Source organism: Eurosta solidaginis, chromosome 1 (genome assembly GCF_040869045.1).
Source record: "Eurosta solidaginis isolate ZX-2024a chromosome 1, ASM4086904v1, whole genome shotgun sequence".
NCBI lineage: Eukaryota > Metazoa > Arthropoda > Insecta > Diptera > Tephritidae > Eurosta > Eurosta solidaginis.
In genome coordinates, this window is record NC_090319.1 from 373507276 (window position 1) to 373534186 (window position 26911).

At 35.5% G+C, this 26911-nt stretch overlaps 1 protein-coding gene across 1 annotated transcript; it reads left to right on the plus strand.

The window, feature by feature from the left end:
* The first annotated feature begins 1862 nt into the window (after nucleotides 1–1862).
* Osi4 (Osiris 4) lies at nucleotides 1863–26644 on the plus strand. Its single transcript, XM_067775203.1, has 4 exons — nucleotides 1863–2699; nucleotides 19219–19558; nucleotides 22328–22614; nucleotides 26011–26644. Exons 1-4 carry the CDS (start codon nucleotides 2114–2116, stop codon nucleotides 26088–26090), a joined length of 1293 nt encoding a protein of 430 aa, XP_067631304.1. The 5' UTR covers nucleotides 1863–2113; the 3' UTR covers nucleotides 26091–26644.
* Nucleotides 26645–26911: the final 267 nt, after the last annotated feature.

The window sequence follows — 26911 nt, forward strand, 5'->3', positions numbered from 1 at the left end:
TTTGAACATCAAAACTTCGGGCTCTCTATTTAGATCAAAGGTTCCGATTTTTAGGTATAAAAGAAGAGGCTTGTCCCAAGATGGGAAACATCGAAATTTGTAGGTAGCTACCGATGGTTGAGAATTTTTTTATTTTATTTTAACACACTCTAATGCGCATGTGCCTTGTGTTTATTTGCCGTTTGCGTGATGTTGGGTGGCTAACTGAAAGTGAGGTTGTCCATAATAGTAATGGAAAACAATGATTAGAGAGGCGCCGTTTAAAGGGGTTGTTATTATACTGTTGTTGTTGCAAAAGCGGAATGTTGGCGGTGTTGGTATAGGCGTTAATGTGATGAATTCTACGTGATTGCAAAAGCATGATTTTATATCTATCTATTGGGGCATGCCACATTTATGTATATCTGATATTTGCAAATTGTAGACAAGTTAGATGATACGTTTGCAAAAATAATAATAATAACAAAAACAACAAAAAAGTGCTCTGCTGTAAATTAAAAGTAAAAAGCAATTTATATAAACGAAAGCATGTACATAAGTAAATAAATCTAAGCTCGAATTAACGACCGAATTGTATACCCTGTCGTCGATCTAAGTAACAAAGCATTATGGAACTTTGGTGTTTGGTGTCGATGCTTGCCTACTATATCAACGGTTTCAAGTTCATATCCCGGTGAAGGAATATTAAACAACAGGTAGAAATGCATCAAGCTTGTTCGCTCCTTGGCAGCCTTCTGTCATAAATTTATACAGTAGTTCTGAGATGAACACGGTTTTGCAGAAAGAAATTAAAAGTAGGATAGATAAGTAGGCAGTTATACTGGCTCTACACAGGTTGTTGTTTTGTAGCGGTGCTTTGCCCTATCCAACATGTGAGACCACTCACATCAATATCCTCTAACGGGAGTTTCAATAGGGTTGGATCAGAGAAGCAATGTTGATAGAGGCGTTGGTTCCATATTATAATTGAAATAAAATTAAAGAAAAAACAACTTTTTTAAAAGTAAGCTTTTATTAGTTCGGAGTCGGCATATAACAAGAAGCTCCCAACCCGCCAATTTGTAGGAAAAATTAAAAAGGAGCACGACGCAGATTGGAAAAGAATATCGGCTTAAAACCTCTTCGGAGTTATCGCGCGTTAAATTCATTTATTTTAAAGCGCTAACGCATTTCTTCGCACCAACAAAAGTCGATGGATTGGATTGCCATTGTGCTTAGTCGGTTTTGAGAGTGACTTTACGGTTGCCCAAAGTATACCTACACCGACGGAGAGGTTACAGTCCATCAGATGTTCCTCTCAATTCTCCCGCTTGTGTTTGCCTAAAAGTTGTGTAATGCGCAGGTCTATGAGCCTTCCGTGGTCTTGCTGTCTTACATGGTCACACTCTCTTTCTAAAGTTTTTGCCTCCGTTGAGTCGTGTGGCCGGATTTCCGGAGTTCTTCTAGCGGGAGTGAAACGAGCCGACGCGGACTACACGATCTTGCGGAGAGCATGCTTCCTTGACGGACATCAATCGGTTTTGGGAGGGCAGCGAAAAAAATAATTTGAGTTTCTCAAATTATGTGCTGCTTTATTGCGCTCAATAGTGGTTCTGGCTGTCGCACAATTATTACCGAAGGTGCAATCCGGTATAAAAATGCGAAAATAACAATAAAATAAAAATGGTAACATAAATTATCGTCTAATTAATATACAAATATACATATATGTAAGTGTATGTGTGTGTTTATTAATATTTCTTTTATTATATCTAGATAGGCAGATTTAGTTTTGCACGGCCTTGATTGCGGGCAAAGACAATAAAACTGAGTTGCATGCACCGTCGAGTGTTTAGTTTACATTGCATTGTGCAACAAAACCGGTGGCCGCTCGCGTTCTTATCCCACAATAAATTCGCATATCGACATAATAATTTTACCTCCTAAAAGTGTTTGCATGAGCGATATATCTGTGTGTTTTAATTGTGATTAAGTGTAGCCGCACAGTCCAATTTCAAGGACACTGGTGTTGCATTCGGCGGCAACATAAAAAAAAATAATAAAACAAAAATTATATTGAAACCCAATAAGCAAAAATAAAGTGAAAATCGTATATTTACAACATTGACGTAAAATGTCGAAATCGCATAATGGCGCCCCCGCGTTTTCGGTTGTGTTCTGCTTTGGGCTCGTTCTCATCTGCTTACAAATTGCTGCGGTTCGACCGGCAATACATACGCGTGCATCACCAATAGCCAGTAGTAATAGCAATGCCATTGGCGACAGTGATGCAGAGCCAGACGATATTACAGATGCAAACTTGTCTAATGAGTTGGCTAGCAAAAAGCATCAATCTCTTCCTACGAAACCTAAGAGCATACCCATTAAACGTGATTTTTCGGAAAAGTTATCGTGGCAGTGTGCCAATAACGCCAGTTGTCTGCACTCACTCGCCACCGACGTCCTGCAGGCGTATAAGCGTGGCGAAACTATTAGTTTGGGTTTCATGGATTTGGTGAAACTTCCACCTTTGAGTGACAAAGAAACGGAGAAGTTGCAGGGCGCAGAGTCAGGACGTGGCATATCAAGCTTTGTTGACTTCATTAGCGGAAATGCAATACGTATACCGGTTGGACCAATGGTATTTAGTGTACAACGCGCAGAGGATGATGGAAATTACATTGAGGTCGCGCTGTTGAAGAAGGCTGGCGGTAGCCAAGGTAGTGTTGTAGGAGGTAGCTCGTAAAGTCTTATTTACAATGAATTCTTTGAATCAGGTTTAGTCTTTGCCAGGGGAAGGCGTATTATTCTAAAAAAAATATAATTAAAAAAAATTATGCCAACTTTTTCCTTCGCAAACTTTGTGTAGCAAGACCGCACATAAAACATACATTGCACTCATCAGACAAAGACAAATGCTGGAAAAAGGATTCTTTGTAAATCGACCCAACAGGGGTTTATTTTTTCTGCATAAATTATTAGTTAACTCTATCCAAAAATGTAAAAGTGAACCCAATAAAATACCTTTATTGCAGGACAGTGAAAAAGCAACGACAAAGTTTTAAAAATGTGAAATGAAAATGAGTGAATTCATAATAAGTTTAAAAAGCATCCAAGAATCGTGAAGCTACACAATGACCAAAAAATAATGTTGAATTGAACTGATTAGCCAGTAAGAACATTCCATAAACTGAGTGTGCGAACAGTGTGACGTGTTTCTTCGAAGACGAAACTGAATATCAAGAACTAGGCTAGGTTAGGCTGAATGAAGGTCTCGCAATGACTGAATGTGTCCATAGTGTTACCAGAATTTGTTTGACGACCAAACGGAAAGACTTCAATTAGGTACTAGGATCTTCGTTTTAAAATATGTACTTTCGTTCTTTTGGAAAAAATAAGAAGTTTTCTAAGAGCTAACTTAAAGGCTGCCTCGAGATCTGGCAACTCTGCCTCACCTAGTAACTTGAGATTTGACCACGCGAGCGCAGTACACGAACACAGAGCATACCTAGCCCTTCATTCCTACAGCTCACACTTACTACATCTGCTGTTACGGACAAGGCTTAACTTATAAGCATGTAATGTCAGAAGGCAATGTCCAATTAGTATGCCCATAGTGAGATTTAAGTCTTCTCTCCTTAGAGATATAAGCACATTTTTGAGTCTAGCGTCGTAGGATATGCGCCTGATTTTATAAATTTTGCTGCATTGCGCTTCTGTTCACGTTTTCCTCATTGATGGAACATCTGCAAATCCTTCCTCCTTTTGATCTCACCCAAACCGATTGGGACGTCCGCCGTCGAAAAATCGAAAGATGCGACTGCCTTGCCAACTCATTGGGCTTTTCGTTACCTTTTATCCCTTTATCACCAGCCTGAGCGAAGTCTCTCTAATGCTTCTTTGCATTCTAGGATACTTATTGATGAATTCCTGTGTGAGATTAATGCTTTGATCGCCCCCTGACTATCAATATATATAAGTATTGACCCGACTGTAGCTAAAGCACGCTTCCTCCAAAAAGTTTGCTACTTTATTCAAGGCTACAAATTTTGCCTGAAGTACACTGCAGGGATCCGGCAACCTGTAGGATCTACTTACTGGATCGATATAGTAAACAGCATAACAGTCCCCTTCCATTGATTTTGAACTATCGGTGTACATGTGCATAGTATTTTCTGTAATTTCGGAATATCTGTGCCAACCTCTAGCTCTATTGTGGCCCCAAGATGCTTTTCGAAGCTCTGGAACAGAAACTTTTACCCGTTCGTGGTTTGGTGGTAGCATGCTCCGCCTATCCTGGGTCAGGCCCCGAATAAAGCAACATCGAAAATTGCGAAGAAAATTATTTTCATCTAGGAAAAGATTTTTCTAAGCGGGGTCGCCCCTCGGGACTGATTTGGCAAAGTGTCCGAGCGTTTTTCTGCCATGAAAAATTCTCAGTGAAAATTCACCTGCCTTGCAGATTCCGTTCGTAGTCGGCATAAAACATGTAGGTCCCGTCCCGCCAATTTGTAGGAAACATTAATAGGAGCACGATGCAAGTTAAAAGAGAAGCTTGGCCTCAAATCTCTTCGGAGATTATCGTGCTTAACATTTTTTAATTCCTATAATTTACTGCGTCTACATCAGAAAATAACCACTGGCAGTAGCTGGAGATTTAGTATGACAAGCGTAGCCCAATATATAGAGTGCTGAGGGGAATTTCATCCAATGGTGTTTTCGAAACGGCGAAAGGTGATATAACACACAACAGGTAATATGCTCACCCGTTACATCCTGCAGCCCTGACTTAATATATCTGTTCTACGCTTGAGTTGTGTTGGGTAACAATAGGTGAGTTTGAGCAGACAAAAAATGAGCTCTCTCACAGTTCTGGACAGCTTTAAAAATCGTTCACCGCTCGAACGTTATGGCAGGCTCAACCGTAGAATAATATCGAAGGTCGTGTTCTGCTAAGAGCTTTGGTGCGATGAAGCCAAGCATCGGAAGGCTTCGGAATCGAGCCACTAATGTTGCTCTAATGATCTCATACATTATTTTGGCCTGTCTTTAAAGTGCTGGAGGTCTGTAGGAGGGAGTTACATGATCAAAATGTTGCAGTGCGTACGCATGATACATACAAAGTATTTGTTTTTTCAGAGGAGGAAGCATCGTAAGTCTCAAAGTCCGTGTGAAATTTTAACCGCACTAAGCCGCACTCATACCATCTAAGTATTACTCCCCCCGATACTACCGTCAAGTATTCCTGTCGGGAAGTGGCTTGAGCGTTGGGTTCTACGTTTATTGGGGTAGTAATACGACGTTCGATAAGCTGGAGCCAAAAGCCATATCCGTATTTTCCGTCCTCACTAACTACATTTGCGTGTTGATAGTTGTTTACGAAATTTAATTACGGTGTTTGCTGCTTGGTTTTCATACCAAAGACAAAGTGTATCTCGCCTCTTTGTTGGATTTAAAAGTGATTTTTTTATATACTTTGTATTTTGTTAAGACCAATGTGAAGTGGATCTCATAAGTGGTGAAATTGATAGATTGGTAACGCCTGTAGCATCAGAATCCGATTATACGAATCTCGATCTACGGGGTAGGTTAAGTACACAATTCTCCAAATAAAGAAGCAGGCGAAGGATTGCTGTACACAAAGCATGGGCAAATGTTCTGGCACAGATATTATATTTTCATTGCCTCGAAAAGAAAAATCCCAAGGACAACACCCAGAACACACCCTAGAAGCAAGTAAAAGGTAAAAGTAGACTGGCCACGTCTACAAATAATCCTCCCGCACAGCAAAATGGCATAGAGCCAACTCTTTGCTTGGATTTGTTAGATGATAGTACAAGGTCGAAGGAGGCGAAGAAACCGAAAAGACGGGAAATTGCTATTTGTTTTGGAAATTGATTCCTTAATTGAAAGGCCAGCTCCTGTTGCGATTATTGTGAAGCCGTCGATATAGGAAATTATAGCAACTACTTCTGGCGCGGAAGGCAGCTTAAACAGAAGTGGAGATAGGACGTCGCTCTGTGGCAATCTCTGTTAAATTCTCATAAGTTGTGAGTTCTGGTTTGGGGAAGGGGTGAACATTCTATGTCTTGGAGTATCGTGCCGTGGTTGACTGTGTAAAAAGCTTTTGACGGGTCAAGTGTCACGAGCACCGTCCTATGATCCGGTTTTTGCTGGTTTAGTACGTAATTAAAGGCCATTTGGCACGGTGGTAGGGATATGAATTTTGCGAAAGCCATGCTGATGGTTAGCTCAGGAAGCATCAAAATTAGGGAGCAAGACGGTTACCAACGTCTTCGCTACTGGTGAGGTCGTTATCTGGTTTCCGAGGCTTCAATAATGGAACTGTCCTGCCATTAGCTAACTCCCTCAACGCCAAGGTGCTTAAGCATTGGCATGAATATATACCGTATGGGCCTATTGATTTAGCGGGCTTGCACTTTCTAATGGCTTCTTTAACCTCTGTAAGTGTGATGGTAATAGGTAACATGTCGTCTTTGTGTTTATATGTTCATCTGTTTGCGCGACGTCCTAAGTTTATATGGCCCGCTTGAAGGACTTTTGAATTTTTCGACAAAATGCGGAAAACGAATCTGACAACTGTCAATCTCAAATAACTGTCTATGAGGACTTTTTCATTTGCCGAAAACTTAATTAAACATCTGACAATGCGAGTGTGTAATTGCTCCATGCATCTGGGCTTATATACGAATGTTAGAAGCTCGCATAATCGGTTAATAGGGACCAATAATCGTTTCTGAAATACCATATTTCTATACTGAGAATTTTGTTAAAATACAATATTTAGGGAAAGGAAAAACTTGTATACCTTTCATGACGACGAAACCGTATATTAAGTTTGTCACGAATCTCAAAATTGTAAGTCCTTAAAATAGAAGAGATAGACCCACCAATAAATATACCGAATTGATCAGGTTGACGAGCTGAGTTCATTTCGCTATGTCCGCCTGCTTGTTTTTCCGTCTGTCTCCCTGTTTGAACGAAAACTAATCCCCCAATTTTTGAGATATCTTGATGAAATTTGGTCAGCTACGTTATATCAGCTCCATTCATGAAAGGATTAAAAGGCACAACAGAAGACAGTCGCGTCTGTCTTAATTCGATTTGGAAGCGATTTATTTCAGTTGATATTATCGCTAAAAGCACTGGTATGATGCCGATTCAAAGTCAGGTAAAACTCTCCGTGAAAAATGTATTATTTTTGTATATCCCAATCAGGTTTAATTAATTTGCATACTAAGAATATTCGTTTATTAGAATTGTAATATGTATTTACAAATTCAAGTTTATTTAAAATTTAAGCTAAACTAACATAGCTCTTTTTAATGCCATTGACAACATTCGCATTCTGAAAATTAAGCTTCCGTGAATATGAACAATGTGACACTTGCAACATTCCTGGTAAGCCGATATGTAGAATTTGTATGGGCTTACTTTCTATGCATTAGAGTGCCCGAGACGTATATGTTCTCATACGAAATAGATTGCCATTGGAAAAATTGCACAATATCAATCAGTCGTCTCATTCTGTATATAACTCATTAAAATTTTCAAATGTTTAAAATAAATAAAATTAAATGTAATAAAATCTATATATATAAAAATTAAATTCTGTGTGTGTGTCATCACCAAATTTTGGCTATAGGTTCCTTCGATCAAGAAGAAGGTTTTTCGTATTTCAGAATTAAGAATTTTAAATTTAAATTTTTTTTTTGGCTATGCGAACGAGCAATCTTAGCCCCCAAAGATGATCATGTTAACAAAACCAATGATCGCATTCAAAACCACATTCCTGGTGAAGTGACGAAATATAAATCGATCGACACAGTTACAGATGAAGATCAAATTGTGAATTATCCAATTGAATTTCTAAACTCTTTAGAACCACCTGGAATGCCTGCGCATATATTAACATTGAAAATTGGCTCACCAATCATGCTTCTTCCGAATTTAGACCCACCAAAATTGTGCAATGGAACCAGACTTTGCCTTAAGAAATTAAAGCCGAATTTAATCAAAGCAACAGACATCAGCGGTAAGAGCGAAGGTGAAGATGTGCTCATACCACGGATCCCAATGATTCCTACAGATTTGCCATACAATTTTAAGCTCTTTCAGTTTCCTGTACGCCTTGCTTTTGCAATTACAGTCAACAAAGCGCAATAAAGCAAAACTGTTGCAGGATTAAATCTAGAGAGTCCATGCTTTTCCCATGGCCAGCTATTCGTTGCTTGCTCTAGAGTTGGAATGCCAAAAAATTTGTTTATCTTTGCACCGAATGAAAAAACCAAAAATATTGTGTACTCACATGCATTACAATAAGATACAATAATAAAATGTTTTAAACGAAAATTTCACCAAATATGCTTACAAAATTCAATTCAATTTACAGAACAATAAACTAAATTATCAACAAACAAAACATTAAAATAACGCAATATTTATTCGATCTCGGGCGTTACAACGTACGCCGGGCAAAGCTAGTAAAAAATATAAAATAGCACAAAATAAAACAAAATTATATAAAAAAAAATAAAATAAAATAAAATAAAAAAAATAAAATAAAATAATATAAAATAAAATAAAATAAAATAAAATAAAATGAAATAAAATAAAATAAAACAAAATAAAATAAAATAAAATTAAACTAAATAAAATAAAACAAAATAAAATAATAATTGAGTTAATTATTGGCCGGTAAAAATATATATCAGTTTTAATTTTCTTTGAGCTTAAGGCCTATTTTTATAAATAAAATACTTGATTTTTGTGTTTAATTATTTAATTTAATCGATTTTTCGACCTTAGTCTAAGGTCATGACCAGGACTGCAAGAAATAATAAAAAATCACTAATAAATTTATCAAATATTAACATTTTTGATATAAGTCATTTTCACATTTAAACAACATATAAACAACATATAAAAAATATAAATATATTTAACATAAATCATCAGCACAACTTACGTTTTAAGCAATGCTTTAAAGACTAAAATGCGAAAACAAAATAAATTAAGAAATAGCGACGATTCAAAGAAGGAGTGCATAAATAAATGAAGTCCCGTAATTTATAAATAAAATTTTTATAAAAACAATAATACATTAAGCGGTGAAAAAACAGTATACAGAAAAATTGATCACAGCAGTGTAGTGTTGTTGTTGGGAGAGCTCAAGGGTGGCTTTTGTCCTTTAGTATTAGGTTGCGGTAGGCGTAGGCACAGTGTTCGGCGTCTGCCTTAAAATGCATACGTTTATTATTAGGGGTATCCACTAGGTGTAGCATTTCTAACGTGAAGCGTTTATTATAATTTCTCTGCTCTTCTAAAATGGTGACGTTCTCAAAATCCGGGTAGTGGCCTGTGTCTTTACAATGTGCTGATAATGCCGTTTTATTATCAGAAAAATTCTTCCTTAATTTTATGTTTGATTTGTGAGCGGATATCCTTGTCTTGAGTTTAGATTTTGTAGTACCCACATATACTTTCTCGCATATGTGGGACCCGTCGCCAGTACAAGGAATCCGATAAACTAAGTGAGATTTTTCCTCTTTCGCTATGGGATCTTTCAGTTTGCTGAATACTTTTTTTAATGGGTTGCTGTAGGTAAAGGCTAGTAGCACCGTTTCATTGTCATTGATTTTGGAATTTTCGATCCCCTCCGAGATCCCCTGGACATAGTCAACCGATTTATAAATTTTTGCAGTTTGATTTTCCCTATTATTATCTTTATCACGCCTAGAGTAAAATTCCTATATAAGTTTATAGGTTAATTTCGTGGGGAAATCATTATTTTTCAGGGTATCCTTAATGAGATTGATGTTTTTGGTGTGGTACAATGTGTCGCTGATGGAGAGAGCACGCCTCACAAAGTTTTAGGCAGTGTTAATTTTTACATTTCTAGCATGCGAGTAGAAGTTAATCATTCTTCCAGATGTTGTGGGGTTTTTGTACCAGTCTATTGTTAATCGGTTATCTCTCTTAATTATTATGGTATCCAAAAAAGGTATTTTTCCGTCCTTTTCTATATCGATCGTAAACTTAATAGATTTATGATACCCGTTGAGTAGATTTAACAATTTGTCTGTGTCCTCTGTTTTTACTATGGCGAATAAATCGTCCACATATTTAGTTAACAATCTAGTTTTGTTGGCCTATTCCATTTCAAAACGTGTTAAAACATCCTCCATCACAATCTCGGCTATGACTGGTGATGCTGGAGTAACGATTCTCTTTTATACAAAACTTAACTACAGTTAAGAACAGTTCCTTTGTGATGGACGTGTTCTCCTTTATCTTGCCCCATTTTGATCCTATGATTTCAAGCGCCAAATCTACTGGTATACTAGGGAATAAAGACACAACGTCGAACGACACTAAACTCTCGTCATCATACACATACGTATTGTGTATTTTGTTTTTAAATTCAATTGCGTCTTTGATGTTATATTTAATTGATAGGGTTAGTTTGTTAAGAATTTGTACAACATATTTACATAAATTGTAGGACGCGGATTAACGGACGAAGAGATAGGCCGGAGTGGAGTTCCTGTTTTGTGAATCTTCGCAGACCATAAATACGGGGGGGATTGGACGTTTTACAATTGAGACGATACCTTTGTTTCAAGTCAATGTGTGGGGTCTCGTTTTAGCACTTTGTTTGTGAAAATGTCGTTTAATATTGTTTGCATCTTTTTGTTATATTCCGTTTTGTCCATTAATACAGTGTCGTTTCCCTTGTCTGCATTGAGAACCAAAAGGTTTTCGTGGTTTTTTAAGAATTGTTTTATGGAGCGCAATGTTTCTAGCGTAAATCTATCCCTTACAATATTTAAATCTCATTTATTTATGCACACTCTTTGTTTGAATCGTCGCTATTTCTTAATTAATTTATTTTTTTCTAATTTTAGTCTTTAAAGCATTGCTTAAAACGTAAGATGTGCTGATGATTTATGTTAAATATATTTATATTTTTTATATGTTGTTTATATGTTGTTTAAATGTGAAAATGACGGTGATGATATTAGACTAAGGTCGAAATATCGATTAAATTAAATAATTAAGCACAAAAATCAAGTGTTTTATTTATAAAAATAGGCCTTAACCCCAAAAAAACAAAATAAAAAAAAAAATAAAATAAAAAAATATAATTAAAATACCTAAAATAAATTAAAAATAAAAAACAATTTTTGTGGTTATATCGGCCTACTGATTTGTAACATGGCGGGTTCGAATCGAGCTCAAGGCCTAACAATAATTATTTTATTTTATTATTGTTATGATAAATTTTTTCTTAAATGAAAAAATTTTTTGATTTGGAATAGAAAGAAAAAATTTAGACAACTGCCAATACACTGCTAAATTCCTTCATCGGCAACGTTTAGTCGCCGCTGCTATAAACATTTCTGCCACAGATGTCGCAGCGCTGTGAAAATCAATTGGCAAGGGACAGACTAGAAGTAGAAATAATGAAGACAAACAAACAACCGCTGTGATAGCTGAAGGGTTATAGCAGGGGCGCCCAAACGTTTAGCAGTTCCCGAAATGGATCTATACAACGAGCTTTGGCAGTTGTCTAAATTTTTTCTTTCTTCTATTCTAATTTAAACAATTTTTTCATTTAAGAAAAAATGTATCAGGCCTTGAGCTCAATTCGAACCCGCGATCTTACAAGTCAGTATGCCGATATATCAACAAAAATTGTAATTCGTTATGTATAATATACCGAAAATTTAACAAAAACTTGTCGGTATTGGTTGTTAGCGATAAGAAGCCCACGAAGCTCTTCTCAAAATAAAATTACCAATTAAAGCTCATCAATCTATCAGCTATTGCCAGTGCAAGGGACACGCTTAATATAATATATATGGCAAAACTACTAAATAGGTAAATTTCTAGCCCATTTTTTTTTAACGAAGTGGAATTTAGGGTCATATTATGGTTATGACGCCGTATTCACTCTTCTATGAAAAGAACTTTTTTCACACGAGAAAAAAGTACTCGTTGCGTTGATTATAATTTGTCACTCAGCCTTCTCTCTCGAACAGCGAGACACTACAAACCTCTTTCTAAAACAATGTAGAACGAATTTCGAGCTAACCGAACCTTTTCGGTGTTAAAGCCAAGATTGCAACTGCCTTTCAAACACATTTGAAAGCTGGGACTCAATTTTTTCTATAAATGGGACTTTTCTTACCTCACTTATTAAATAATGTAGTATTTGTATATTTCTTTACACATCAAACTTCACGAGTAATTGGTACCAACTCCTATTTTTTTTTTTTTTTGTTGTTTGATATTTAAATTTTTCTAAATTTTGATAAACAACGGACACCCTAATTAGTATGCTTGTGTGCTTGTACAGTGTACACATACTATGTAAACCCTTCAAAAAACGCGAGTACTCCATAAATAGTGTAAGGAATACTCCTTTACGAGTATAGGTGTGGTCCAAAACTAATCTGTATTCATACAAAAAATGTGCTCCAATTAACATTGCGATGTCCTAGGAGAGGAGTAGGTGATCCCACTCTCGCTTTGTTTGTGAGTATTCCATAGAGTACATTCGTGAGAGTACTTTCCAAAGTACTTTCGCTGTAGTACTTCATGGAGCACCCACAGAGGATCATATGCCAAAGTACTAAAGAGGAATTGTGTCGGAAAGAATTATAGGAGTGAATGTAATTTAAAACAAAAGTAAATGAAGAGGGGCAATACAACTTTTTTATTTTATACTACGAATATTCTTATGTTATTTAGCATTTGCGTGAATAAAGAAACTTATATTTCTCTATACTATAGTATGTACATATACATAAAAATGCGCGGTAGCATTTTATCAAAGTTGCCATAGAAAAACTTTATTATCAGTTATTTGTATGCAATATTTTACTTTTGGCAACTCTGCTCGATCGTCGTCGTGTTGTGATCACGGTCGTTAAAAAACGAGCAATGATCGGCCGATGGTAGTCCGCAAACGCATTGCAAAGGAGTATTGTTAGAGTACTCCAACATGAAGAAAATGGAACACGTAATCCAACAATTTTTGCAGGGAATGCAAGTATTGCAACATAGAGCTAGTACTTGTTCCATGAATGCGCTTAATGAAATTCATGTTCATCCCACTATTAGAGACAGTGTTTTAAATGAAGCTGCAAAAAGGTGTTAAACCAATCAAAGAACACAACCGTTTTTGAGGTGAAATACACTTAATACAATTTAACACCACTCAAAGAAAAAAGTTTAGTTGTGTGGTTTGTAATGAAAAATCACTTAATCATGGAAAAACTATAACACTGGCACACAAAATTTTCAAGAACCAGGCACATAGCAAATGTATTTCGAGGCACATAATACAAATCCGAAATCGACACGAAGATTATCTGAGACTTGTTGTAATTATTTCAATATCGATTTTATAGCACTTTCAAATTATAAGCAACGTTTCCCGAGGGATTTGCGCTGCATCTCAAACCAATCTTAAGCGTTAGAGTGTCGATAAAGAGATGATTGAAACACTCAAATACTTTTTTTTTTCAAAATGGCAATTCCTATGGAACTTGGTAACTGAGGGAAAAATTGGCGAAAACTCAACTCTATATTCTATGTTCTGACGGAGTTATTTTCTTTTTTTTTTTTGAGTGTGAAAACAAATTTCATTGAAAAATGTGGCAGCAATCACCTTTCTTTAGTACTAAACTGAATAAAGTTTGCTGCTCTTTTCGAGAGTTACAGCAGAGACAATATTAAGAATAGAGATGTTTGCAGGAAAGAAAAATCGTGTGAAGCAAGCTGCACAAAATTCTGGTAGGTCACATTCACCCCTTACCACAGCAGAATTTGTTAAACTACTACTGTCTGTATTTGTTATTTAACAATTATTTGTACACTTTTTATTCAGCTAATGTGTTGAGAATTTTAACTTTTACTCTCTAAAACTCCAATCAGTGTATTTGTGTGCTTAAATCAGGCATCGGCAAATTGGAAATGCAGATGTGTTAGTAAGAGCGCGATAATCGCGCACATCACTTGATGCATCGGTTTGCTTAGTTCATTCGCTTATTAGCAAGCAACAAGACAAGATTGTTTTTTATTATATTTTTAATGCGCACAATGGGAAGGAAAATGTTTATACAATTTAATACATTGTATTTGCGCAAAAGGATTGGTCAACATTAAATATTTTTCGCTTGTGCGCATTGAAAAAATTAACAAACAATCTTTGCTTGTTGCTTGCTAATAACATTCGTCAACATTGCGAGACGCACACAATCGATGTTACTGCGCCAAATGCTCAGTGACTACTAAACTAAAGATAATAAGAATACGTGTGAATTGAGTGTGCACAATTGTGCCACTAAATGCCGACCCTGGCTTAAATTATGTTAAAAATAGCGTTAAATTTTTTTTGTGATGGAAGTGACCTACTAGAATTTTTTATGCTCCGCTGCTTTCCACCGAAGTTTGCGCCTGCAACATCTCTATTCGTAATATTCTCTCTGGTTACAGAAAGCGTTAATGCCGCGGCAGAATCAAATTTTTCATATAGATGCATTTAACAGAAGCTTATGCATTCCAGTGACATCGCCACAATCACGCAAGATGTTGCGTTTATAAATATGAAGGAACTTCAGACTTGGCAATTGAAGTTTACTTCGCCTTGGTTATTCATATACAAAATTTTGTGAATCACCCTTATAAATATTCTCACTGTACAACAAATATACTTTATACATATCATACTTTGTGTCCTATTCATCTGTTAAATTGCAGTTTTTAACTGTGTAAAATTTTAGAAAATTTACCAACGTGTGAGAAAAATATTTCACTTGCAAAGTGTGCCAGCACTCTTAGCCAAAGCAAATGCCAAATTCTTCTTCTTATGCTTTGCTTGCAGCAAAATTTGCAAATTGGCTACTTTTTCATGTCAGATGGCGCCAGTGTAGCTCAACCGTGGATATATAAAAATACGCGCAAATTACTCATAATGCATAATATTGAGTTAAAGGCATCTATAATCGTGCACTCGAGAGCTTCGGAAAACTATTCGGCGTTCACCTATATGTGGTGCGAGCACAGCGACAGAGATTCAGTAAAGAAAGCAGTCAATCAGTTTAAGCTTTTACTTCAAGCCATTGTACAGGTCTACAAGTAGGATATGTAGCAGCACGCACATACACAGCCACGCTCACCTGATAAAATGCTTGTTCTTGTTCGTTTTTTTTGTGGATGCTATTTGGCACTGTTGTACTTCTTAGGACCAAACAAAGTTTAGTAGCTGCTATCGAAAACTGCTTAAATTATTTTTTTCTTATATTACAAAGAAATATACTTATTTACTTTCAAACGAGCACTTAATTACATCTCTCTTTAATAACCATATATTTTGGACAATTTTAATTAACAAATTGTGATACTTTTTTACGGGGACGATTGCTAAAACACGATCAAAACCGTCGGGGGAGGTATTAATAGACGCCTTTTTGCCTCGCTTCCAATAATTCGAATACTTTTTCTCTTCGGACTATTGACAACAGGACAAAACGCGTCTATTCATTTTTCTTTCCGCTTTTTTGGACGGGTTATTGCAGTCGACCTCGGTTTCAAACTGTTTTTCGCGCAGAACTTTTGAACGGGTAGAAAAACTTAACTCCCGTGTTTGTATTCTTAATACTGAAATAACTACGCGTCCTCAGATACCCCAATTGAAGACTTTTTTATAATTTTCTGAAGGACCCACATGGGTGCACTTAAAATTTCCTGCTAAGTTCGTTAAAATAAATTTACCATCACAGCAACCCATATCTGATATTCCGATCCCTTTTTTGCTTCCCTGTGTCGCTTTCGACGAAGCAACCCCGGTAATTTTGACACTTCGTTCAGTGTCAAAACTCATGTTCCACGCAGGTTCCACTGGGTTCCACGCTAGTTTGACACTGACCGAAATGTCAAACTGCCGTGTGTTAGAAAGGGAAAGAAATTGTTTCCCTCTCATACATATCATACTTGTAAACCTGTACAATGACTTCAAGCAGTAAACAACTCATGAGTCAATTCTATGCTCAAACATTATCCATGTTAACACATACTACAACAACTAAATTAACGTTTGAATTCAGAGCTATGCCAGCGTTGATCACCACTGGTTTAATCAACTCTGTTATGTACTGGTACACCATTTTTTTCTAAGTGCTTCGAAAACCATACTGAACCGAAAAAATGGTTGGAGTGGTTTTCTGCCATGGTTTTGAATATTTTATTATACCGAAAACAAATTTTGCCAGCAACTAGGTGGTAAATTCATCTGAATGGTCCTTACTAGGAGCTTTAATTAAATGCAAACTAACAACGAAGAAGAATATCGTTCAATTCAACTTTGTATGCACATTTTAACATAGATTTGCTCAGAAAATTGTCAACAACGTCATTTACATAAATCTTAAATGAAAAGCTTGTTATCCTTCTCGTAGAACATGAAAATAAAGGAAAAATAATTTATTTCTGCCAATAGAAATACTGGGCCCGTATCCGTGTTCGAACTCATTTTTTTAAACCGTAATAGCGTAAAATGGTGATTAGGATTGAGGTAATACGTGTAATAGTGGCTACAAGTACTTATTAGAGTCATAATTTATTCCAATTCTTACGAAAAGCTGGACATATTCATATTTATCGTTTGAGCGAACTTGATTTCCGTGATCGAAATTCATCTTTTAAATACAATAGCTCTGAAATCGTAAATCCTTTGAGTGACATATGAGCCTCTCAATGCACAAAACGGTTAACTCCATAAAACAGAAAATAGAGAAATGCGATGAATTAATGTGCATTGTTTTTTAAAGTTCCCATTATAATATAAATTCAAATAAATATTGTGTCATGCATACATAAAGATGTAGCTTTCATCTAAAAGTATTTAAAATAAATAAGAAAGCAATCCAAAAAACTATCGGCAGAAATCTTACAATGTTTATATGACTTGTGGAGTGAATCGAAATGGCAAGTGAAAAAGTAATAAATTTAAATTCAGTGTTTAAATTTTTAAGTTTCTTCTCACAAAAAAAGTTAAGTATTCGATATTTTTATTACAAATTTTTCCTGAAAATTAATGTTAATAGGTCTGTTATAATATTGTTACAAATATTAGCAGCACTAAGGGATACTATCATCTCTAAGCCGATACTAAGCAGTGACTTGTATGTACATAAACAAATCAATCATTATGTCTACACATATGTACATGCCAACAGCGGAGATATGCTCACAAAAGTATGCAATCATCAGCAAAGTATTTCTCACACATCCGCATGCATATATCTGAGATGCTCACAAAAGTAGGCAATCATTTGTGCAAGTATCACTCACATATACACGCGCATATGAGAAGATATAAACGTGCATCTGTAGTTTATAGCTGGTGAGTTTATAGCTGGTAAACAAGTAGTAACTTCTATAAGAAGAAACGCCTAGAAGTATGCGAACGAGACATCATAGAGTATAAAAGGAGTTAACGCTGAGTAAGCAGTAATTAGTTTGATTTAAGCACGCTATTGGTTGCGAAGTGTAAGTGTTATTGTGAAGTACTCTAATAAAGACCATTTTTCATTATTGAATATTGGAGTTATTTATTCAACAGTTTAGCAATACGAACGTTAGTAGAATGTTGCAAATAAGCGGAATTTCCCGAAATTGGTGTCAGAAGTGGGATTGTTGAATAAATTCCGAAGATTTTCGGTACAACAAGGACATGACGAAGTGGAGTGAATTGAAGATCCAGCAACTGAAGAAGGAGTTGCAGAGCCGTGGATTGAATATAACCGACAATAAACTCGATCTTCAGGCACGACTACGAGAGGCAATGGAATTAGAAGGAATTAATGTGGAACAGTATGTCTTTCATATTGAGACAACAAAATTGGAGCAGAAAAATGAAACACCGCAGACAATGGCTAACACAGACTTGAACATGATATTGGCTGCAATACCGGCACAAATGTCCGAAATGTCATCATAAATATCCACCCATATTGTCATCACAACTGGAATCACGGGAGACACGACAAGAAGCACGTTTTTCACAAATGTCGACACAGATTACATCTAAGATGGAAGCATAAGAGGAGCGCTTATCATTGCAGGTGGCGCAAATGTCTTCGCAGTTGGAAGCACAGGAAGCAAGGGTAACATCAAAGCTGGAAGGACAGGATACCAAAATTGTGCAGCTTAAGTACAAAATCGAGGCTGAGGTAGATGCTTTAAAAGGTCGTATACAGGAGCTGCAACTAAATCGCCCGGCTCCTTCAGCCAGTAATACGAAGGTACGACAAGAACTATAATTCGGAAGGTTTCTTGGAGGGAGATTTGGTACTTCTAAACAACCCTCACGGGCGGAAAGGTGTTCCATCCAAATTTTGGTGCAGTTGGGAAGGCCCGTGCAGAGTTGTGAAGAGGATCAGTGATGTCATTTACCGTATACAAACAATTGGGAAACCACGAAATAGAAGGGTGGATCATTTGGAGAGGCTAGCAGCGGTTAGATCGAGAGATTTGTCTGATCGGGATGATCAGACTTAGGTGGAGGGCAGTGTGGCGATTATTAGTGACACTAAGTGATACTCAGATCACTGGTCTAATGCTAAGTAAATGAAGCCACAAAAACAATAAAGCAGGCAGTCACTTGTATCTACATAAACGAATCAATCATTATGTTTACACATATGTACGTACACGCAGCGGATAGAGACGCACAAACACATGCATATATCTTATCTGAGATGCTCACAAAAGTAGGCAATCATTTGTGCAAGTATCACTCACATATGCACGCGCATATGAGAAGCTATAACGTGCATCTGTAGTTATAGCAGGTTTTATAGCTGGTAACTAAGTTAAATTCTAGAAACACCTAGAAGTATGCGAAGAAGGATATCACAGAGTATAAAAGGAGGTAAAGCTGAGAATCAGTAATCAGTTTGATTTAAGCACGCCATCAGTTAAGTATAAGTGCTATTGTGAAGTATTTTCAAAGTAGTCTAATAAAGACCATTTTGCAATATTGAATACTGGAGTAATTTATTCAACAGTTTAGCGATACGAACGTTAGTAGAAGGTTGCAAATAAGAGGAATTTCAGTAAATTCGTTACAATATATATCACATACAATCGATTGTTGATATAAAAGGTTTAACGTAATTTCTTAATTTCTCTCTTTTTCTTTCATAGGTCGTGGTGGCGGTCTGGGCGGTGGAGGAATGGGTGGAGGCATAGGTGGTGGCGGCGAAGGTCTACTTAGCGGCCTTGGTGGTCTTGGTGGTGGTTCTGGCATAGGCGGTGGTGGAATGGGTGGTGGTGGTCATCGAGGACGTCGGAAACAGAATCAAGATAAAAAACAATTCCAAATGTATATACCGATGTATTTGGCTGCAACCACTTTCGGCTGGACCATGGTAGCTGCCAAAGCTGTAGGATTACTGACACTTAAAGCATTATTAGTTTCCAAGTTGGCATTCATTGTGGCTGCAATGGTTGTCATCAAAAAGTTCATGGATAACGCGTCAGAGAAGTAAGTAAAAATTGACATAAAGTATTCATGAAGGTGTTTATTTATGGATGACAAAATATGTATTTAGATAAAGACATTCATACATGACATAAGTTTGATGTATTTTCATTGATTTTCTGTTAAGCTAAAACAATTTTTAAAATCTCTTGTTTTTGAAAGAAAAATTTATTGCTCGTGACTCATTTGCTCTATTGTGATGAATTTTTTTACGAGCAAATAAAACTTTTCCCTTCACAATAAAAATATTTGCAGAAAAAAATTAGAAAAGTAAGTATATTTTTAAAAGCGAAAGTGCGATTTCACTGAATTTTTTGCTCAGTGTACTCGAAGCTTCTTTTTTAAAGTTCCAAAAAGAAAAAAATTAACTATACATTTTTTTGTTAGGAAGTCCAAATATCGGCTGGTATCATTACTTCAAGTCGTTGCTGGCAGTTATGCATTGAAAAAAATAGTGCATAGAGCAGTGGTCAAAATTCAAAATTCTTACTGTGTAGTAGTGCTTCAGTCGTTGATTACCGAGCAACAAGTCAACACGTATGCACGCATATTTGTTAACACTACTACTGGCAACACGCTGTTATTTTCGTTTATCTGCACATTCGTATATAAATGTCATTCGCTCGTTCACAATAGTGCCCGTTTTTGGTCGACTGTTACTTAAGCGATTTTATCTCAAACCGCTTAGTCAATTGCACTAGCTTACTTTGTGTTGTTGCTTTCTATGAAAGTCGCTAATCCACCTGGCGTTTTATTCCCACTGCCTTACAAAAAAACAGCTACTATGTATGAAGTGAGCACGATTAAATATTCACTAGCTGACAAGCTCTGGCATAGCGATACGAGAAAAAATAACCGCCCATAAGCGCTGCACTGAGCAGACACCTAATGATTTCTATATTCGGTCATATCCAAGCTCTCATGATAAGAACAAGCGTCAACCTAACGACGTTAACCGACCAACGAGGACAAATTTCTCACTAATATCATACTCCTATTAAAAACCGAAAAATATATTTCTTTAGCCTTTGAAAAATCATAGTTTTTAAGTTCATATCCGAAATCATTCTCCTAATATTCTCCAACCTTGAAGTTCTCAAGTTGATATCCAGAATCTTTCTCCATTTGTTTTCCAACCATTGATAAGTTTTGAGTAGCTCATAACTCTCGAGTTCATCTACAACATCAAAATCCAACTTTTTTCGAAGCTTTGATAAATTTGAGAAACATATACATACCTAGTTCCCGAATTGATCTCCAACAACAGTTCAGTTATTCTCCAGCCTTCGATATACCTACCGTTTTTAAATTTGTATCCGTTCGATTACTTGAGAACTATATTTTTTCAACTTGAGAAGCAGCATTTTTGGCCAAAAAATTAAATGTCCTTTTTTGTTAAGACCGCTATGTTACTTAATTTGAGCCATGTTTACTGGCTTATCACAGCAGACCTCGTAGGTTTTTAGAGATGTCGCTCACCTTAGAAGTTGCACCGAGCGATTTAACGAGCATTATTGTGAAAGTTAATGGGAAAGTTAGTGCGTCTGGATTCAGATGATGGCTAGGTGGACCTCACACCGGAATTTGCTCACCGACCAAACTCATGAACCTAATCAAAAACTTTTGGAACTCAGTATGTTATAAAATAATGCCGTCCTTTTGGCATATAGTTACGAGAAGTTTTATAGGACCTATGCTACTTACTGCTTTCAAATCTGACAGGAATAACACCTAAAAATCCCGTAAATGACAAAAGTCTCAAGACTAATGCAAATTACTGCAGGAAAGATAATGGTGAGCTAGCAATCTTTGTAGAGATATTGCTTAAGTTATGAAGCGAACACCTTCTTCATTGCTATCCGACTAAAGTGCATGAGTCCTGCCCTATGTACAGATCACTTTTTGTGCCGGTGGTATTCATTTTAATGAGTTAATCTTAACTGTTGTGCAAACACTTTTTACTAGTATTATAACACATGCCGACAAGAAATTTGACCATAAACCAGGCCATACTTTCCTAAAGGTTTTCGATGCGCTGAATTCAAATCTGGACGCAGAATTGCTCTATCACGTCAGGATTTTGAGATATCCTAACCTAAATGTGCAAAAAACACCGTTTTTGCCTATTTTTGAGGTTATATATAAACGACAGATTTTTTTTTTTTTAAAGCACACATAGCATCTTAAAGAAGAAGTCTTTCACGAATGGCGTTGAGTTTGCTCAAATATCTTTTTTTTCGCTAAGATAGAGCAATTATCCTAAGACTTGTCGGCCTGTGTAATTATTTAAATAATATTTGTCTACCCCTCACTATTGTTGATCTTTATTTATTCTACTTTGGGAGTAGTACAATTATACTTCAATATCACGTACTTCGCTTTAAATCAAAGCGTGTTTAAATCAAACTGTTCAACTGATATCTCAGCTTGCGCTGCTTTTATAATCTCGATTTTCTCCTTCACCCATTTCTCCTAAGGTCTAGTCATTTCTCGAACAGTTCGAGAACAATTGCATCTCATGCCTGGTTACCAGCTATATGCGTATATATTTGTAGTTTATGTTTTTCTTATAGCCATATGCGTGCATATGTGTGAGTAACTACTTCGGCTGATGACTTCATGTATGTATGTGAGATATCTCTTCTTTGCCTTGTACATAGTGTTGCCGCTTGCTGTGTTTTGTTGTTGCGATTATTTACTAACAGCATAGTGATGCTAATATTCGCCACACTATTACCAACTCTCATAAATGGATAACTTTTTATATTGTAGAATGATGTATCAATTTCCCGAACACACACCTTACATGATGCCTTACAGCATGGATTATGGTATGCATCCGGAAATGGCTTCTGGTGGTGAAATGTATCCGGCTGCATTACAATTAGCTGCAACGCAACATCAAAGCGTTGGACACCCTGGTCTTGAAAGTTTAGCTGCCGAGAGTAGTTTGCATCATAATATAGCCGATATGCAAAATAGTACACAAGTTTTGGCTGCATTGAATGCTGTACATATGGGACCGAAAGTGAAGCGAGAGGATTCATGGCTGGCAAAGAGTGAGTATGATTTGTATGCGAAGCTTTAGAAACTTTGTAGGCGTATAACGTGTACACACAACATTTACATACACCAATATATTACTGCATTCATATACATATGTAATGTATAAAATCAAAATTCAATTATGCTCAGCTGACTGGAGAAACTCGTTACGTGACATTTATAGTCCATTTAGGCAAAAATTACGGCTGCATCAGCACAAAAGCAATCCGTTTTATGAATATTTGATGCGAAATAAAAATTGGCGTCGCAGGACTGATGACGAAGTAGCGGTTAAAGCAGCATTGGCTGCAGCATCGACAGTCATTGAAGAGGAGGAGGAACAACAGGATGTAGATTTTGAAGAGGATGATATATTCAATGATGAGGAGAGTACAAAGAATACATTCGAATTTTTAGGCATAAAATTAAAAAGGAAGAAACGACAGCAAATTTAACATGAATGTTGCAGAATATCTTGGTCAAGTAGAAACTGTACAAATTTGAATGAAGTGATAAATGTGTGATTGCTTTTTATGTAAAAACATGAACACAATACGTATATTACTTTGAATAATGGCGTTAATTAAACAGCTAGGCTCATAAAAAATTGTATCTAAAGACTCCTCGTTTACAACTCTACTACTAACTGCGCGAAGTCGATCAACCTCAAACGGTTGAAAGCTGAATTATCCGACGGTAGAGCAAAAGAGTATGAAAGGGCTCGGGAGTGGGAGAAGACAAATGCAATAAGGTATGAACAAGAATAAGAAAAACAAGTAAGGAAGGTTAAGTTCGGGTGTAACCGAACATTACATACTCAGCTGAGAGCTTCATATTTTGCGTCAAAAAACTAATCCAATCAACATGTTTCATCCCTTTTTTCGTATTTGCTATAGAATTATGGCATTTTTCGAAATTTTCGATATTGTAAAAGTGGGCGTGGTCATAGTCGAATTTCGCCTATTTTCAATACCAAGATAAAGTGAGTTCAGATAAGTACGTAAACTAAGTTAAGTAAAGATATATCGATTTTTGCTCAAGTTATCGTGTTAACGGCCGAGCGGAAAGACAGACGGTCGACTGTGTATAAAAACTGACAAATTAATTGAAAAAGGGCGGAGCCACGCCCATTTTGCAATTTTGTTTTATTTTTGTATTTTGTTGCACCATATCATTACTGGAGTTGAATGTTGACATAATTTACTTATATAGTTTAAAGATATTAAATTTTTTGTTAAAATTTGACCTTTAAACATTTTTTTAAGTGGGCGTGTTCGTTATCCGATATCGGTAATTTTTATTTACAACACGTATAGTAATAGGGGTAACGTTCCTGCCAAATTTCATCATGATACCTTCAACGACTGCCAAATTGCAGCTTTCAAAACTTTTAAATTACCTTCCTTTAAAAAATGGTCGGTGCCACGCCCATTGTTAAAAATTTTACTAATTTTCTATTCTGCGTCATAAGGTTAACCCACCTACCCAGTTTTATCACTTTATCCGTTTTTGGTGAAGAATTATCGCACTTTTTCGGTTTTTCGAAATTTTCGATATCGAAAAAGTGGGCGTGGTTATAGTCAGATTTCGTTTATTTTAAATAGCAATCTGAGATGAATACCCAGGAACTTACATACAAAATTTCATTAAGATACCTCAAAATTTACTCAAGTTATCGTGTTTACGGACATACGATTAATTTATGCCTATTTGGATTAGTTTATGCCGTTACGGCGTACGGTTATTCAAACAAAATTAATATACTATGTGAGCTCTACTCAGCTGAGTATAAAAATGAGAGATAACGTAGAAGATAATGGGATTATGAGAGGAAGCGAAGCTCACTTTTGAAAGGTAGGCAAATCAATTTTTGGGCGGAACAAAAACTGCCGTCTAAAATTCTTTAAATTTTGTGGAAGATGAACAGACGAAAACACCCTAGAACAATGTATGGAATGTTCCATAGTCACGGGTGTGAAAATCTTATTCAATATTTCATCTTTTCATCTTTGAAGCATTATGGAAAACCCATGGGGATTTAAGGTTATAATATATAGGTTGAGACACTTTAACCTTGAATCAGTACCTTTATGTCAAAAAACTCACAATAACTTAGTATATACGAAAATCAAAACAATTTCTATAAATGTCTGGGGTGGGTAAAAAAATGCTATCTATTAATTCATAAATTATAAACACTCTGCGAAAAATGGAAGAACCTTGTTTCGTTTAAATACTTTTCAATATACAAACATTTGGGAAACCCCATATATGTAGCGTAAAAGTAATTTTTCATGAATGATGTCATTTCTGTAATTTAAAATACAAGTGTCACGGGTGGCATTTATCACTGGTGGGAGCTGTTCGAATTAAACGCCTTTGATGAACTGAATAATAGTAAATAAACTATTCCAAAGGCTAAAAATATGGTTCACGTCGTAGAATTATTGTATGGGCTCAATCAATATATTAGGATTATAAGACGTTTTAGCAATGCCTACTCTTTCTAACAACTGTTTCTGCATACTTGTCACGGGTGAGATATATGTATGTACTTCTTTGTTGAATTGTTCCTTAACAACTTCAAAGAAGACAAAACTAAAATGTTGGATATATTTCAAACGAGCTTCTAAAATTGTATAACAAATATGAAATCAGACAAGGACCTACAAAATTTAGGAATAACAACTTTCGACTTTTTTTTGACGGGTGGGACACAGCTAATACTATTCCATATATCTAACAATAAGAATATAGGGCTTATCCACATTGGTATTTAAATCAGCTTTATTAAATAAAGATGAGTTATATTAGTTATTTTTCTTATTAATCACTCGAATGGTAAATCAAACATTATTTGGCAGGTTTTTCAAAACTAGCTATTTCAACCTAATTAAAAGAGTTAGAGGCAAAAAAAGGTTTTAAACATACATTTAAAGGTTTAATTTAATATTTTTAGGTTGATTGAAGGTTTTTACATCATTTTTGTCAACACCTCCTCCAATTTTATAAGAAAAATTATCTCCCCACCAAGGTTCACTTTCTCATGGAACATATCATATATATATATTCAATAGCTATATTATAATTTCATATTATAATATTCAATAGATCAATGTATACTATCGGCCACTTTATGTGGGTTCATAACAATCTCGTGAAAAGGCAATATCCAGACAAGTTTTTTTGTAATATAAGCTATATACCAAAGGTGAAAATTAAGCAAAATTGTTTTAATTATATTCATATTTGCTCGAAAGTTTTGTGGGGATTTTTTTGCGGATTTTGTTTCGTTGGCATTATTTATGGTCGGAATTTCAAGCACATGGGGGGACAGCCAAGCTTACACTTTTATAATATAAGAAAATAAGATAACATAAAACCTCTGTATCATCTTTTACATATTACAGCAGCAGCAGTGGGAGTGGGAATGAGAAGGCCACTGGTTTACAACTACATACAGCCGCACCATCCATATTATCGCGCTTGATGAAATGGTCGAAGAACGCTGCTAGCCAAATTTTGCCACCCTAAGAAAAACAATTTTAAAGTAAATTTTTTTATGTCATAAAATGTACTTAGAGTGTAGTTACAAGTTATATTTTTAATTTAATTAACATTCGTTGTCATAGATTTTAATAATAATAGAATTATTATTTTTAATTGCAATCATATAAAAATGAGCAAAATAAAAAAATACAAAAAAAAAATAGTGTTATTTAATAAGAATAGAATTTTAACTAAAGACTAATAGGTGAAATATAACACACACACTATTTTTTAAGTAAGTAATTTAAGTGTTAGTTTTTTTATAATAAACAATGCGACTTAGCAAAAATGCTACAAAATTCGGAAAAAAAAAAATGTTAGAATAAATGCATGTTGGAGAGGAGTTGAAGTTAGTAAATAAAAATATATGTTAATTAGTTAATTAAAATATTAAGATTTTTTTTTGTTTATATTTTTACAAAATAAAAATAAAGTTCAACAAAGTTGGAAGATTTTCTTTTATTTCAATTTTATAACCTAAAAAAACTTTTTAAAATAAAATACAGAATTTATATATTAAGTTAAAATTTCATATACAAACTTGCATTATTAATATATAAATAACTTGAGAAACTATTTTACTTAAAGCAAACAACAAATGAAAAGTGTTAAAAGCTTAAGTAGCTTAGCTCGTTTTATTTTATTGTTTATAAATTTTTGTACAGTAAATAAAAGCATAAATTGTTATGTATAATAAAACAAAGTTTTCATAAAAAAGAGTTAATGTTTCGCTTAATTTTTTAAACCTTATAATATAAACAA

Bases quoted from the DNA above. Each gene is read 5' to 3' on its own strand.
- Osi4 (XM_067775203.1), top strand. From the start codon at position 2,114: ATGTCGAAATCGCATAATGGCGCCCCCGCGTTTTCGGTTGTGTTCTGC. The intron at 2,700-19,218 runs GTAGTGTTGTAG...TTTCTTTCATAG, and splicing joins GAAGGCTGGCGGTAGCCAAG to GTCGTGGTGGCGGTCTGGGC. The intron at 19,559-22,327 runs GTAAGTAAAAAT...TTTATATTGTAG, and splicing joins ATGGATAACGCGTCAGAGAA to AATGATGTATCAATTTCCCG.